Source organism: Phyllostomus discolor, chromosome 12 (genome assembly GCF_004126475.2).
Source record: "Phyllostomus discolor isolate MPI-MPIP mPhyDis1 chromosome 12, mPhyDis1.pri.v3, whole genome shotgun sequence".
In the NCBI taxonomy this organism is placed as follows: Eukaryota; Metazoa; Chordata; class Mammalia; order Chiroptera; family Phyllostomidae; genus Phyllostomus; species Phyllostomus discolor.
This window is the reverse complement of record NC_040914.2, coordinates 8150677-8165870: the sequence shown is the minus strand read 5'-3', so window position 1 is coordinate 8165870 and position 15194 is coordinate 8150677. Positions and strand designations below refer to the sequence as shown.

The window sequence follows — 15194 nt, the reverse complement described above, 5'->3', positions numbered from 1 at the left end:
CTGATAGCCTCACTGTCAGTGTTTTTGTAACAGGCAAAAAAGAGGGCAACCTGACCAGAGCCTCAGGATTTTAAGACCCGGGACCTCGGGTAGGACGAGCCCTTGCCAAGGACCACCCCCTATTCGCTGCTGCCCAATGGCTTTTCTGGAATTTAGAGGCTGGAGCGGGCGGGGTCAAATTGTTAGTAAATGGGGAGCCACGTGCGGGCCCTGGCTAACCTCGATCCGCGCGTTGCGCGCTGGGTACGCAGCCGGTGCGCCAGCGCGCTCTTTGATGCGGAAGCGACTGAACTCATGGAGTTGGCGGATGGAGGGGACGACGCAGACTGACGCCAAAATCCGCACTGAGTATGGGACAGATTCCAGCTCTCGGGGCCCCGGCTGCAGCCTCCGGCACTTTGCTTGCGAACAGAACCTGCTGTCCCGGCCGGATGGCTCTGCCTCGTTCCTGCAAGGTGAGAAATTACCCAAGTAGATAGTGCCTCGCCCGCGTTCACCCAAGTCGTATTTATTTTAGGGAGTGGCTACGGTGCACCATGCAAAGGTGTGCCTACCTTCTCTGATACTAGCCAGTAAATATCCCTCCTGGACTCATACAGAACTTCTTGCCCAGGTGGACATTACTGGATACTGTCGGGTAAGTATGTATCTCCCAACTGGAAGGGAGAGATACCTCCACCCTGGTAAACACAGGAGAGAGGATCAGACCTCCCCATAAGCATCAATACGCTACAATAGGGAAAATCTCACCACAGTGAATAATCTCCTTGATTAGGTTCCTCCTTAGCCTTCTACAGACATACCTTGGATCCATACATCCCAGACTGAGGCAAACCTGCCTATTTGCCTAACTACCTCGAAGCCTGGAGGAGCACTATTACCGGTTTCATGACTCCCTGCTAGGGAAGACCTTTCACCCAAGCACATACTTTTCAGATTAAGGTTGATGTCCATACCCTGGGTTGAGATTTTCCCCATCCCCACCAATTGGGTAAATATCCCTGAGATTGGGGTAGTTCTTAACTATTGTAAGATCTAGTTAAATACTTTTCAAACTCCTTGACCCAGGTAAATATTCCTCTGGAGGTAAGCCTAAGAACCGTGCCCATGGATGCTTCAGTCCCCTCTCTAGGGCACTACCTTCTACCCAGTTACAAACCTGTTTTCAATTATTCCTTCCGATTGAGCAGGTATGTATTTGTTCTAGGCATTGAGAATACAGCAATAAAGAATTTTTTAATCCCTCACCTAACCAAGAAGACAGACAGTAAAGAAAATAACTAAGTAAGGTGCTACAGAGCAAACTATAGTATGGAGGGGGAATGGGCTCTGCCAGAGAAAGCTGCACTCTTAAATAGGATGGTTAGGAAGGACCTCAGTGAGATGGTAATATTTGAATAAAGACCTAAAGGTAAGAGAGCAAACCCTGAAAATACCAGGAGAGGAAGTGTATCAAGCATGGGGAACAGCAGGTGCCCAGACCATGCAGCAAGAAGGTACCTGGTATGTTTGAGGAAGTCAGGAGAACAATATGGCTGAAGCAGTGAGAGGAGGTTTTGGAGAGAGTTAAGGATGGCCCATCACATAAGTCGTAGTAAATGAGATGGGAGCCATTGGAAGTTTTGCTCAGAGGAGGGACGTAATCTGAATATATTTTAACAGAATCTCTCTGGCTTCAGTGTTGCCTCTAGTAGGTTATGGGGGCAACAGGAAGATGAGGGTGGCTCAGACTAGAGTGAAAGCAATGGAGGTGGAGAGATTCCAGATGTATTTTGAAGGTAAAACTGACACAATTTGCAGATGGTTTGGTTTGGGGATATGAGAAGAGAGGGATAAAGCTAAGATCTTTGCCTGTTTGCAATGCCCAGTAGATATCACAATGGCAAATTGAACATAAAATCTGGAATTCAGAAGTGAGACCCAGGATGGACATAATCATGTTAAATCCTCTGGCTATAGATGGTATTTTAAGCTCTTGAAAACGAGTGTAGATGGGAAAGAGAACAGGTCCTAGGACTAAGGCTTGCGTCTTCTGACTTATGAGGAGCTAGCAAAAAGACACTGAGAAGGAGCAAAGCAAGAGGAAAACCAAGAGAGGGAGGTGACCTGGAGGAGCCCAGAGATATAAGAGCTGACTAGCTACCTCAGGCCTAGTGAGGTTACGTCACGTGAGGATGGAACAGACCTGTGGGTTGAGAGTTTGGACATATGTCACTGGTGATGCTGCCAAGAGCTGCTCCAGTGGAATGGTGGGTCAGGGAGGAGAGAAGAAGGAGACAGCTCTTCGGGACCTTGGCAGTTAGAGGGTCAGATCAGTGGGGCAGGCGTTGGGCCCAGAGAGGAGGGAGTTGCTCCACAGAACTGTTGGAGCCGTGTCCTCGAGAAGAGGAGGGGAAGTGACTCCTGCATTCAGGTGGACCACAGACAGCTCATCTGGACTAACAAGAATGACCATCCCAGTGCAGATCTAATTCTCCTGGGTGACCTCCGTGCCTTGGGGCAGATTCTCCTGGAACACCGAGAAACCCTCAGTTGTGCAACAGCCCCTCCTCCAACCCCAGGAACAACAGCCCAACTAGGGACCTTCTTGGACCTGCCCCCAGGCTTAGCTCTCTTGCTAAATTCAGGTGCCTCGAGTTTCTTAGAATTTAGCAATACTGAAAAGGGTGGCCTCTTCCATGTTCTAAAACCCCAAAGCCTCAGGCCTCTGGAATGAGGAGTCTTTGAAGACCCTTTTAAAAAGCATGTTCCAGGTGCTTCTGGCCTCAGAATCTCTGGTAAGCATAAAATGCAGAGGCTGAGGCCCTGGCCAGTGTGGTTCAGTTGGTTGGAGCATGGTCCCGTAACTGAAAGGTTGCGGGTTCAATTTGCGGTCAGGGCACATAACCTAGGTTATAGGTTCCATCCCATGTCTGGACATGTAGGATTCCCTGCATCCAAGTGCATATGAGAGGTAGCTAATTGATGTTTCTGTCTCCTTTCTTCTCTAAAAAGTAATGAAAAAATGTCCTCAGATGACGATTTAAAAAAAAAATGCATAGCCCCAGAACCCACCCCATTGCCCTCTACATTTTCCATTTCATGCTGCAGTGGTCCTGATGTCAGAACAGTGTTTGGAAGCTGTGCTCGAGCTCATTTCCTCACACTGCAGGTCGCGGGCTCCCCTTCCCTCCCCGCACACAGAGTGGCCTGTGGAGCTCCAACTCCCGATGCCTGAACCCCACCCTCAGCAGCTGAATTACAATCTGTGGAGGAGGGTCTGAGGCTCAGTGTCTTTTAAAGCTTTGGGGTGATTTTAGTGTGCAATCAGGGTTGAGAACCACTGCATTCATTGTTTTTCACTGGAATCAAGTAGAAAATACTCGTGCATGCCAAGGCACTGATGGTAAGGTATTTTGTCAAGCCTTTGTTCCGTTTATACACGCACGGATCTGCAGGCGTTTTGAGGCCTGTTGCAAAATGTATTTCTTGGAGTTATGGTCAGAAAAGTTTGGAAGCCGCTGCTGGAGTCCAGTCTCCATTTTGCACATGGTAAAACTGAGGACCAGAGAGGTGAGCAAAATCAACCAAGGGTGCATACCTGGGAGGAGGCAGACTGGACTAAAAGCCAGGCTCCTTATTTCTCAGTTCTTGCTTCCCCCTCTCTGGTCCATACACACTCTGGAAAATAACTGGGAGTCAGGACCCAAACCCAGAGATACATCCCTGTCTCAGGTGTCCTGACTGCTGCAAAGTTTGGGATCAAGAGCGTGAGTAAGGGAAGGGAGTGGGGCTGGGTGAAGCTTTGGGACAGGTTGAGAGTTGCTTCAATGAGAGAGAGGAAGGTCAGCTTCTTGTTAAAGTTGGTAACATTAGCTAAAGTCTTTTGTGTACTCAGCATGTTCCAGGCAGTGGTGTGCTTTATCTTGTTTATTCCTCACAGTGTGGTGAGGGATTAAATGGGGACTATTACTGTCCCTGTTTCACAGATGAGGAAATGAAGGGAGAGAAATTGAGCAAGTACTCCAAGAATCACTGCCAACAATTGGTGGGCTAGAGTGATGCCCACATTGTTAAGTGCCTCACAGTGGGCCCCAGAGGCAGGCACACATGGGTAAGGCCTCCATGCTCTCTCTGCAGGGGATACCTCCGTCCTGGCAGGGGTGTACGGGCCGGCCGAGGTGAAGGTCAGCAAAGAAATCTTCAACAAGGCCACACTGGAAGTGATCCTGAGGCCGAAGATCGGGCTGCCTGGTAATTGGGTCTGCAGTTGTCCCTGCTATGGAAAACTGCCCAGCTCCTCCCTCACTGCTGTCCTGTCTGTGTTTCCCCTCAGCAACTTCTCTTTCTTCCTCCAGCTCTTCCTCTCTCTGTCTCTCTGAGTCTTCCCTTTCCCCCCTCTTTCCTGGCTCCATCTCCCCTTTCCATTAACATGTTTTGATGCCTTCCCATCTCCCTCACTCCTGGGGACTGGCCCACTGGGTTGGGCTTGGGCAGCAGCACGGGACATGGGAACTCTGGGATTTTCCTCCCCCAGGCGGCTCCCTTGCCAGATGCTGGCAGTGGCAGGGGTGGGGTGGGTGGTATAGAGAACCGGTCTGCCTGGCAATGACAATTATAGCTCAGCCCTGTTGAAAAACCCATAGGCGTGTGGCGGCACAGGATGCCAAACCCACAGATTGGTTCTCCCGTGGGGAATCAGGCCTGCATTCTACCTAGGCTGCTTTGTGACTTGCTCTTGCTAAAACTCCCTCACCCTGAGTTGAAGCAGCAAATGCTTACTGCATATCTTTAAAGTAACTTCCTGAAGTCTGTGCCAATTCTCCCAAGGATTGAAGTGTAACCAGACCAATTACTCTTATCGTTGCCTTGCGTTTGCAACATTTTTTCTTTGTTAATCTGTAAGAAGTAATCAGTAATATCCCTTCCATTGCTATCTGTAAAAAGTAATTACCTAAAGCAAACCTAAGTATAATAAATGAAAACCTTCTTTGATGTATGCTATTAGAAAGCCAAAAAAAGCCTGTCAAGGCAAGGGTCGGGGTACTCTCCCCTTGAGAGAGTGGCTGTACTATCCCTTTTCCTCCACAGGATTCGGTAGTCCGTGTGAATTTATCTCATCCATAACGCCGCGGACGCTGCTGGCCGGTGTCCATGTCAGGGTGGCAGCCAGGCCCTACCTCCTGCCCATTGGGAATCCTGTGCCATCCACACAGGGTCCTGCACCAACCCAGGCTGAGACTGTAGGCCCCTTACAGAGGCTTGGGTGATACATGTGGAGGAAGAGAAAAGCCTGACCCCTTCCCACCCCTTATTTCCCCAGGTGTAGCAGAGAAGAGCCGGGAGCGGCTGATCAGGAACACGTGTGAAGCGGTGGTGCTGGGGGCGCTGCACCCCCGCACCTCCATCACCATCGTGCTGCAAGTCATCAGTGATGCTGGCTCTGTATCCTTTCCCCCAAGCTGCCTCCAAGAAGTCCTCCAGAATCTCCTTAATTTTCCTAATTTCCTCCCTTGCTGATATGGCCATATATATCCTCTGCTAGCCAGCAGACCTCCAAACACTTGACAGGCACCAAACCAACTTGTTGAAAAAGAACAGCAAACAACTTGAGTGCTTACTGTGTGTGGAGCACTATTCTAAGTGCCTTACACATGTCAACTCAGCACTATTCTAAGTGTCTTACACATGTCAACTCATTTAATCTGCACAGCAAATTCAACTCACATAAGTAGTAATTGGCAGAGCCAGGACTTGAACCCACACTGTTTGGTTCCAGAGCCCAAGGCCCCTAGCAGACTGATGTTCTTATGTTCCCATGTTTCAGGGGAGGAAGCTGAGGCCCAGAAGGGGGAAGTCACTTGTCCAAGGTCACACAGCTGAAGGCAGCAGAGACAAAACTCTGGCTCAGGCCTGTCTGACTCCAAAGCCTGTGCTACTGACCTCCACTTTGACCCTGAGGTGTTTTTGTTTTTGTTTTTTAAAGTTTTATTTATTTTTAGAGAAAGGGGAAGAGAGGGAGAGAAACATCAATCTGTTGCTTCTAGTACATGCCCCAGCTGGGGACCAAACCTGCAACCCAGGCGTGTGTGCTGACTGAGACCCCGCCAGTGATCTTTGCAGGACAACTCCCGACCAACTGAGCCACAACAGTCAGGGCTGATCTGGGGGAGCCCTGAGCTAGCAGAGTAGGGCCAACAGCCCGTCCTTGAAAGACCCCCATGGCTTGGGTGACAGGTTGAGGCTGAGGGCCTCACTGAGGCAGGCACTTCACAGATAGGAGGGGTGGGCTGTTGGAGCCCCCTTGCACAGGGGAAATGAGGCTCGGTAGGAGGTCACAGAAGGTCGGTGGCAGAGGTGGGACGGATTTCACAGCTGGGCCCTTACCCTCTGTGCTAGACCTGGGCAGCCAACTGAGGCAGGGCCAGGTATCTGGCTAGGCCCTGTGCTCACCTTCCACTGTGCCATGGCCTCACTTCTCCCCTGGATGGCCGGCCCCCTGAGGCAGCGGTAATGACCCCTCCCGCCACCTCCCTGCTAGTCTGTCACTGGTGGCAGCTGCCAGATTCCCAGGCTCCAGGCCTGACTCTCCCAGTACCTCCCATGTGATCTGGAAGTTTTCTTCCCCTCTCTGCCCTTGGTTTCCCTAGAGGTGCTTGACACCTGCCAGTGTATATCTGTTGAAGATTCTGATCGCTGATTGAGGCTCAGAGAGAGTAACTCACCTGCTCAAGGTCACAAAGTCAGTTCTGGAACCCAAGGCTATGTGATCCCAGAACCACTTAAAAAACTGCTATGCTGCCTTCCTGTGGTCAGTCACTGATGCTGCCACCGCACGGCCTGGGGGGTTGGAGGCAAGGGCCAGCCCTGGAGTGGAAACTCTTAACTGCTGCCTGTGGTGCTCAGCTCCTGGCCTGTTGCCTCAACGCAGCCTGCATGGCATTAGTCGATGCAGGTGTGCCCATGCAGGCCCTCTTCTGTGGGGTCACCTGTGCCCTGGATACTGATGGGACCCTCATGCTGGACCCCACAGCCAAGCAAGAAAAGGTAGGTGTGAAGGCCAGGGTGGCGAAGGGCCGTGGCAGACCCTGACCCTCTCCCGTAGGCCACACTTTCCCACCACAGTTGGCTCTCACCACCCCAGTCCCAGCTGACAGGCTCCACTGTGTTCGTCAGGGCAGGTGCTGGCAAACGGAGTTTATTGGCATTCAGAACCAAACTCAAAGAATGGAAATTGAGCCAGGGCCTCAGACTCCATCAGGATTTCCTTTGCGTTTGTTAGTGCCTGCTCTTTTCTGCAGCTGGCTCCACTACCTCTGGCCAGTATCTCTCCTGAGGCTATGATTGGCCGCTTAAGCTGTGCTTATATCTTAGGAGGCTCAGAAGCACAGGAAGAGAGAGCATTCCTCATCAGCTCAAGTTCACAGTATCCTGGGACTGTGGTTACTCTGAGTTATTTGCCCACTCACATCCAGTCAGGAAAGCAGAAACCACTGGGGGATTTCCAGCAGAGAGTTTAATGCAGGGAACTGGTTACAACGGTCAATGTTGGAAGAGCTGAGGGAACAAAAGGAAAAAGACATCAGGAGCCTATAGCCAGCTCGTGCCTGTGCTATTGGAGGCATCGCTCCAGTCAGTTGTGCCTACGCGGACCTGGCTTTGCCCTCTCTGCAGAAGTCCAGGGCCCACCGCATCCCACTGCCACTGTCAGAGTGAGGACCTGGGCGCTGGTCTCCCTCCTGCCAGTCTCCCAGCAGAGCACAGGTGGAACCTAACTTCTAGGGGCAGGTGGAAAACGGATTTTGCCAGCTTCATGCCTCAGCAGTACAGAGCACAAAAGCTAGGAGGCACCAGGTGTAAATGAGGTGCACTATGGCTCCCCCTGCAGGGCAGGAGTACTGCCTGGAAGCCCAGCAGAACCCTGTGGTTGGAATCGGGTGTAGAATCCAGGGGGAAAGCTGGGACTGGTGGTCCCTAGGTAGACAACCACACTGGATGCGGGGGTACCTGGATTTGGGAAAGGCAAGTCCTTTCTTTGGGGTCAGTCGACATTGTGTCTGAAGGAACAGCTCAGGCCCCCACCTTCTATCCCTCATCCCTAGGAGGCCCGGGCAGTCCTGACCTTTGCACTCGACAGTGTGGAGCAAAAGCTACTCATGTCCACCACCAAGGGACTCTTCTCTGATGCTGAGGTACCAGCATGTGGATGCGGGGGAACCCCAGATCTTCCCTCCCCCCAACATGTCCCAGCTCTGCCCTACCCTCAGAGGTTCGAGGAGAGCCCCTCCATGAGCCCTCTGTGAATAGGAGTTTGCAAACTTTGTAGCCAAGAAACCTTTGTGGGAATTTTAAAAGGGAAGCCTGCCCTGGCCAGTGTGGCTCAGTTGGGAGGTTGTCCTCTGGACCAAAAGGTCACAGGTTTGATTCTGAGTTAGGGTTACATACCCAGGTTGCGGGTTTGATTCCTGGTCGGTTGGGGCACATGCGAGAAGACAGCTAGCCAATCAGTATTCCTCTTTCACATCAATGTTTCTCTAAAAGCAATGAAAAAAAATGTCCTCAGATGAGCATAAAAAATTGGTGGGGGAGCCCAATTATGAGATAGGAAAAGAGAAGAGTTCAGGCTGAAATCAGGAGGTGGGGGGGGTACCAGAATGGGGGAATCCCCATTCTGGGTCTGAGGAGTTTGGAAACTTGGGGCAAATGGTCTCCAAGAGCATTTCCAATCTGGATCTCCCAAGAATCGAGCCACGTGTGGGGTTCGATTTGGGGTCTCAGATTCTGTGGCTCCTAACGTCATCCGGAGTCACAGCGCCCGTGGCTCTAAAATTCCAGGTTCTCTGCAATTTCATGAGCTCTTAAGTTTCCAGAGCTCTGGTCTATTCCAGCTGTCAGGATGCCTGATCCCATTGTATTGAGGCTCTGGAGCTGATGGAAGCTGGCCCCTGCATCCCTCACCTTTTCTTTTTTCCTTCTTGTCCCCTCTAAGAGGCCCTGGAGTGGAGAAGAAGGAGATGCATTTGGAATAGTCCCCTCCCCACCTGCCTCACCTGGAGGATGGTGGGGTGGGGGGCTGTCCGGGTGAAGAGGGAGGTGGTCAGTTTGGGGGCCCTAGAAACCAGGTGAGCCCACTGGCCCTGCACCAGTGCAGGGACGGGCCTGTGCTGACCAGTCTCTCCCATACAGCTCCAGCAGTGCCTGGCTGCAGCCCAGGCTGCCTCGCAACACGTCTTCCGCTTCTACCGGGAATCGCTGCAGAGGCGGTACTCCAAGAGCTGAGGCAAGCTGGGGCAGGGCGCCCCTCCCACTGCCACCACCCACCACTACCTCTGGTGCAAAATAAACCAGCAGCCCATCCTTGTCTCTCTGTCCTCCTGTATCCAAGGAGAGCTTGTGGGCCTGTAGCTGCAGGGCCACCTGAGGAGTGCTCCTGACTGCAGCCCCTGTGGTTCGGGGTGAGGGGACATGGACACCCCACACCCACAGGAAAACATTACTAGGATTGCAGTTATTGAATGAATTCATTTTGTCTAATAAATGTCTGTTGAGCACCTACTTGTGCAGTCCCTGCTAGGTGCTGAGGGCCCAGAATTGGTGTTTGTCAGATGATGGTAAATGCTGTGGCAAAACAAAAAGCAGGGAAGAGGGGTTTGAGCACCTTTGGGTGGGGAAGGCAAATTTAATACATCAGTCAGGGACACCTTCACCGAGAGGGGGACACCTGAGGGAAGCCAGGAGGAAGCCAGGGAGTGAGCTCACTGACATGGGGGACAAGCCCCAGAAAGAGACCTGTTGAGGACCAGCAAGGCAGCCAGTGTGGCTGGAGCTGCGCCTGTGAAGGCAGGAGAGAAAGATGGTCAAGCCAAGAATGGGGGCCCAGAGGGGCCTCTGAGCCTGACAGCCCAGTAAGGTGGGGCTGTTATTGTAGCCCACATTTTAGGATGAGAAAACAAGGTCAGAAGCCACTCAGCTGCCAGAGGTCCCCAGCTAGTCAGCAATGCAGTGTGGGTCCCACTTAGCCCAGCCCCAGGCCCTTGCTGTTAGGCAAACCAAGGAGAGGCCAGCTCACTAGACTGGGGTTCACCATCCGTACACAGAAGTTGGTTTTCAGGGCTGGTAGCGCCCCCTAGGGGGCATTTTTAGTTGCCATTTGGCTGCTCCCCAACCTTTAGTGGGCAAGAATGTGTAAGCATCAACAAGGGTTAACCCACTTCTGAGCCACATGGTTGCTGGGTCCCAGCAGCCAGTGGTGTTTGGGGGGTTGTGACGGGCCCTGTGCTGCGTGCCTCACGTGCCTGAACTAGCTCACCAAGTTCCCACAGCTGTCCCTCCGGGCAGTGTCATTTTCATCCCAGGAAATGGAAGGAAATGCATGAATATCTTTAGCTTGCTGTTATAATCCATGGAATACCAAATGGAGAAGAGTTCAGGAAGACCCACTGGAATGGTATTAAATGGAGTGAGAACCAAACTGTCGCTCCATTACTGGGTAATACTGAACCCCATTTAGTGAACACATCTGCCCCTCTGCTAGCACTGCTTTCAGCAGACACTCCTTTCAACCAGCACTTTGATGCTACCTAAAGGCCCTGTCCATGCCTGCTCCCCACCCCCCTCCATTGGCAGGCTGTATAATGCATTTGGGGCTGCTCTTGAGGGCTCCTGGGGTGCTTCCAGTTGGCTAGGGCTATTTTTCTCCCCACAAGGGGGAGCCTGCATGGAATGAAGCCAAAAGGGAAGGAGGTCCGAGGAACGAGACTAGACCATTTCACTTGAGCCCCTGGATCCTGCTCTACCTCAGCTTTCTCCCCTTTGTGTGTGTGTGTGTGAGGTGATCAGAGTTGAGTTTCTGCCACTTGCTGTACCAAGAGCTCAGAAGGAGACTTCCTTTTACATGTGTGGACCATTTCGCAGGTGGGGAAAAATGAGGCTCAAAGAATGTGACCTTGGGCCAAGGTATACAGCTGCCATATGGAGGAGTAAGTCCTTGGCACCCAGCTCTGTAATTCTCTGCTGACTGCTCTAAGTTGTGAAGAGACCATTCTGTAACTGGGAAACCCCCACCCCTCGGGTTCCCCTTCTCCAGCTCTGAAGTGTTCAGGAGCACCCTGGGGATGGCCTGTCAGGCGCCCCCAGCCCCACCTACCCCCCACAGACTGACACAGGTCTGACTGCAAGAGTGTCCAATGTTTAATCTCACATTGTAGCAGCCGGGAAGGGTAGAGGGTTGTACAGTTTGGTCCCATTGCTGGACGCTGCCACCGCCACATCCACCTGGATTCTCTACTCTGCCTGTGTCCGCTCTGGACCACCAGCCTCTGGTTCCCAGTGAGGGCCACAGGGGAGCTAGGGCGGGTCTCGGGAGGCCAAGTAGGCAGCCAGGGTCACGAGAGCTGCCGCATATGTGCACACACCCAGCCCGATGGCCAGGACCCCCAGCAGGAAGGCGTGGCGGGAGGCGGCTCCTGCCCCCTGGACATCCCCCTTGGCCCAAGCCTTGTTGGTCTGTGGAGGTGTTGGGCATCAGTAAGTCAGGCAGCCCTTCTGCCCACCCTGCTTCCTGCAGCCCCAGCCCCTTCCCCACAGGACACACCCATGCATTCATTCCTACATCCCCAAAACAGGGAGCATCTCCTGGGCACTGGGGGGTACTGGGTGACTAATAAGGTGTTAGTGTCTGCCACCGCCCTATTCTAACTGATTTGATCCGCACAGTGACCATGAGGCACAGAGAAATTGTGGCTTGCTCACAGAGAGTGGCAGGCCTAGGGTTTAACTTCAGGTTTTTAACCACCACTTCACAGCCCTCTGTGTAACACACCTCATTTTACCCCTGAATGTTCCCATGTGAATCCTCTCCATATCTTCCCCTAGCCCCAGGTATAGCTGCTATTTTGTTTTCTTGTTCCTTGAATGCATTTTTCTTTTACATCCAGTCCCCTCCCAGCCCCACACACAGACTGACCTTTTGGGCCAAGCAAAAGGCAGCAATGCCCACCGGCCAGAAGCAGCACAGCACGGAGAAAACAGCCAAGCCCAGGTGGTCATGGGGTAGGAGAGGGGAGAGAAGGCTGTCCCTGTCCCAGTCCGAGTCGCTGTCACTTGATGCATCCTATAGGCAGGAGAGAGCCTGGGTGGGCATCTCCCACCTCCCCTGCCCCAACGCTCTGCTCTGCACAGCCCCCAAAGACCAACACCAGGGCCTCCCCAGAAATACCAAGACAAAAAATGTTTCAGGACACAGGCTCTTGACTTTTTTGTATCTTCAAGCCCTTTGAGGGAAGCTGTGAAGCTTGTCTCCAGAGAAGAGCCCCACCCACTCCCAAAGCTCTGAGTTAAACGCTACTGAGGTGGGGACAGACACCAATGGGGGCAGGAGTCTGCAAAAGATGAAGAAACAACTCTGGTGGCCTAAGTTACTCAGACAAACCTGCCTCCTGACTATTGATTCTACATTTAAAAAATTTTTTTTAATCTTGCATCAAACAGCTCATAAGAGTAAGGAGTCATTGTGAGGCTGAAACTAAAATGAAAACGGTAAACAGGCCAGATGAACCAAAAGGCCTCTTTTGCCCTTCCTGGGAAGGTATATGCCAATCCCAGAAAAATTAACCTTTCTATCAAACCTAGAAATTAAAGATGATCTTTAACTGCTAATGCCCTCAGGTAGCTCGCAGAAGCAAAGCAAGTCCTCTCTGGAGGAAGGTACCTTCATTCTAGACCTCAGAATAATTTTTCAGACATGATGACCAGCATGCAGTCAAAGATAACCTGGAATGTAAGGACTGTGAGTGAGAATGAGCAGAAATAATTAGACCTCCAAAATCTTCAAACAATGGAATTATTAAGCACATACAATGTCAGTGTGATGCCTGTTGTGACAATGTGGCAGATTTTTCCAAAAATGGCCGCGACCATCTCTTGAATCCCATATGCTCTTCTGATGGTGACTGATACTTTTCCCATCAAAGGTGAGGTTTGGGTCCCGGTTACTGGAATCTGGAGAGGCTGTGACTCACTCATGATTGATGGAATGTAGTGGAAGTAATGTTACATGACTTCCTAATCAGAAAAGGTGAGGCAGCTCCCGCTTTGCTGAGACATTCATGCTGCAGACCAGAGGCACATGAGTCCAACTGCCCTCAAGCTGCCATGCTGGAGGGAAGCCCAAACCAGCCCACATGGGGAGACATGTGGAAACCCCAAGACTACATGAAGAGAGATACCAGCCAGCCCCCGGCTGTTTCAGCCCCCTAACTGCTCCAGATCTCATCCACTGGCTCCACGCAACCCCATGAAAGACCCTGAGGCAGAACCACTCAACCGAATGCTGCCCAAATTCCTGACCCAAAGAAACTATGAGTGATAACAATGGCTGCTGTTGTTTTAAACTACTAAGTTTTATAGTGATTTCTTCTACAGCAATAGGAACAGGGAAGCCATGTTTACAAAATAAAAGACAAGGAATAAGAAATGACAAAAGTGACAATTTTCTAAAAAGAGACCAGGGCAGACAGAGGCCACAGGTGAGCTGGCTCTGGAAAGAGATGGACAGACAGAAAGCAGAGGAAAGACATAGCCAAAGGCTAGGGAACAAAGATAAGAGGCAAATATGAAGAAAAAGAGCTAAAGAATCCAGGGGAGAGGGAGAACATAAACAACAGCCAGATATCTAGGAAACCCACTCGCAGCTCAGAAGTGAGACTCCAGGCCAAAGGCAGGTACCTCAGCTGCCAGCCTATCAAATGTTGACTGTAGCTGGGATCTCCCACATCCCCTCCCCTTGCTCCCTCTAAGGCAGGCCCGTTTCTCTTACCTCAAGGTCAGGGTGCCCTGGCTGCCCCAGACCAGTGCTCACAGAGGGAAGAGGTGGTGGCAGAAACTGCCAACCCCTTAGGGACTCTGCAAAAGCTGTCTCTCCAAAGAGGGGATCCGGCTCAGGTTCTCCAGGCTTCTGGACGGGGCAGGTGGAGCCTACACCTGCCAGCAGAGGCTGTTGCAGTTCTGGAAGACTGGGGCTGTCCATGGCTGGGGAGGGGTTCCCAGAGGTGCTTCCTTGGGTAGGGAAAAGAAAAGGACAAGTTGTGAAAGTCTCACCTTCATCCTTCCCCTGACTCCTGACTCCAGAGAGCCTTGACAGGTCAACAACCCTCAGACCCACTTCACAGAGAGTAACACTGAGGCCCAGAGAGTAAAAGAGGCTGGCCCAAGTTGTAAAGAGAATTCAGGGGCCTGGACATTTAACTCTGGGCCTCTCTATCCTCAGCCAAAAACCACGTAACTGTGGCACACTTATTCCAAACTATGTTTTACACACTTACTTGCCCAATGAACTACACACCCATCCTGGTTTCACACACCATCCCTCTCCCTCACACCCCTCCCCAGTGACATTTTGCATTTTACTCTGGTTCACACTCCCTGTGCCTCCCAAGCCTACACACTCTAAATACCCAAGTCCCCGGCCTCACATACCCATCCAGGCAAGCCCAACCCCCACCTCCATCTACACGCATTCATCTCCCAAGGGACTCCTTGCATACTTAGCCCCAGCAACAGCTTCCAGAAAACACCCTCTGGAGCCGCCAACCTTACACACTCATTCTAAGTGACTCCTTGCACACTACCATCTCTCCAGAAGAGATCCCCCCATATGTAAACATGCGCACAAGTATCCAACACTCTCCCCTGCTCCCATCACTTCCCTTGCACACCTGCCGGCACCCCTGCCCATTCCATCCACATCAGTAACCCCACACAACCTCTCACGCTCCGACCAGCTCCCCAGGCACCTGTTTTACTAGAATCTACCTTGGCTCACCTGCCCCATAACACCCCCCACCCACCACTTGTACATACTCAGCAAAGAATACTCTCGCCCCACGGTCCCCCTGGGGGTCCTCCTAAGCCTCCTCCTCTCACTCCAAACCTGTTTTAAGCCGACTTCCTCGCCAAGAGTTTGTCTCCCCAACCCCAATGCTAGGAACCGGGGGAGGGGAGGTGTCCCCTAACTGCGCCCCTCACTCACCGCTCACGGCCCGATGCCGGGACCTCCCGGGCCCCTGAACCGACACCTGCCCCGACTCTACCGGTCGGGTATGCGGACTTCAGTGAGCCCCACGCTGCCCGGCCCAAGCCTGGGGTTGCAGGGTCTGCACGTTCCAATCAGCTCCCTTCTATCGCCTGGGTCCGCAGCGCCCGGGGGCGGGGTGGGG

The 15194-nt window shown here is 52.1% G+C and overlaps 2 protein-coding genes across 5 annotated transcripts; one reads left to right on the top strand and one right to left on the bottom strand.

Moving 5' to 3' along the window:
* The first annotated feature begins 232 nt into the window (after positions 1 to 232).
* On the top strand, positions 233 to 9530 carry EXOSC5 (exosome component 5). Its single transcript, XM_028530215.2, has 6 exons — positions 233 to 455; positions 4120 to 4233; positions 5303 to 5424; positions 6886 to 7026; positions 8082 to 8171; positions 9166 to 9530. Exons 1-6 carry the CDS (start codon positions 275 to 277, stop codon positions 9256 to 9258), a joined length of 741 nt encoding a protein of 246 aa, XP_028386016.2. The 5' UTR covers positions 233 to 274; the 3' UTR covers positions 9259 to 9530.
* Positions 7167 to 15194, bottom strand: TMEM91 (transmembrane protein 91). Of its 4 annotated transcripts, none has more exons than XR_003685714.2 (5): positions 15008 to 15191; positions 13796 to 14034; positions 11945 to 12091; positions 8425 to 8513; positions 7167 to 7536 (listed from the first exon to the last, which is right to left on the bottom strand). XR_003685714.2 is itself a non-coding variant. In XM_036012099.1 (5 exons), exons 2-4 carry the CDS (start codon positions 14003 to 14005, stop codon positions 9550 to 9552), a joined length of 405 nt encoding a protein of 134 aa, XP_035867992.1. In that variant the 5' UTR covers positions 14006 to 14034; positions 15008 to 15192; the 3' UTR covers positions 8474 to 8513; positions 9536 to 9549. The 4 variants fall into 4 exon arrangements, 3 of the variants coding, with proteins under 3 accessions (XP_035867992.1, XP_028386017.1, XP_028386018.1); XM_036012099.1 differs by lacking the exon at positions 7167 to 7536 and adding an exon at positions 9536 to 9597 and having other exon boundaries at positions 8474 to 8513; positions 15008 to 15192; XM_028530216.2 differs by lacking the exons at positions 7167 to 7536; positions 8425 to 8513 and adding an exon at positions 9469 to 9597 and having other exon boundaries at positions 15008 to 15192.

Bases quoted from the DNA above. Each gene is read 5' to 3' on its own strand.
- EXOSC5 (XM_028530215.2), top strand. From the start codon at position 275: ATGCGGAAGCGACTGAACTCATGGAGTTGGCGGATGGAGGGGACGACG. The intron at 456-4,119 runs GTGAGAAATTAC...CTCTCTCTGCAG, and splicing joins CTCTGCCTCGTTCCTGCAAG to GGGATACCTCCGTCCTGGCA. The intron at 8,172-9,165 runs GTACCAGCATGT...TCTCCCATACAG, and splicing joins GACTCTTCTCTGATGCTGAG to CTCCAGCAGTGCCTGGCTGC.
- TMEM91 (XM_028530217.2), bottom strand. From the start codon at position 14,005: ATGGACAGCCCCAGTCTTCCAGAACTGCAACAGCCTCTGCTGGCAGGT. The intron at 12,092-13,795 runs GTAAGAGAAACG...TCCTGCCTATAG, and splicing joins CAGGGCACCCTGACCTTGAG to GATGCATCAAGTGACAGCGA. The intron at 11,485-11,944 runs GTCAGTCTGTGT...ACACCTCCACAG, and splicing joins CCTTTTGCTTGGCCCAAAAG to ACCAACAAGGCTTGGGCCAA.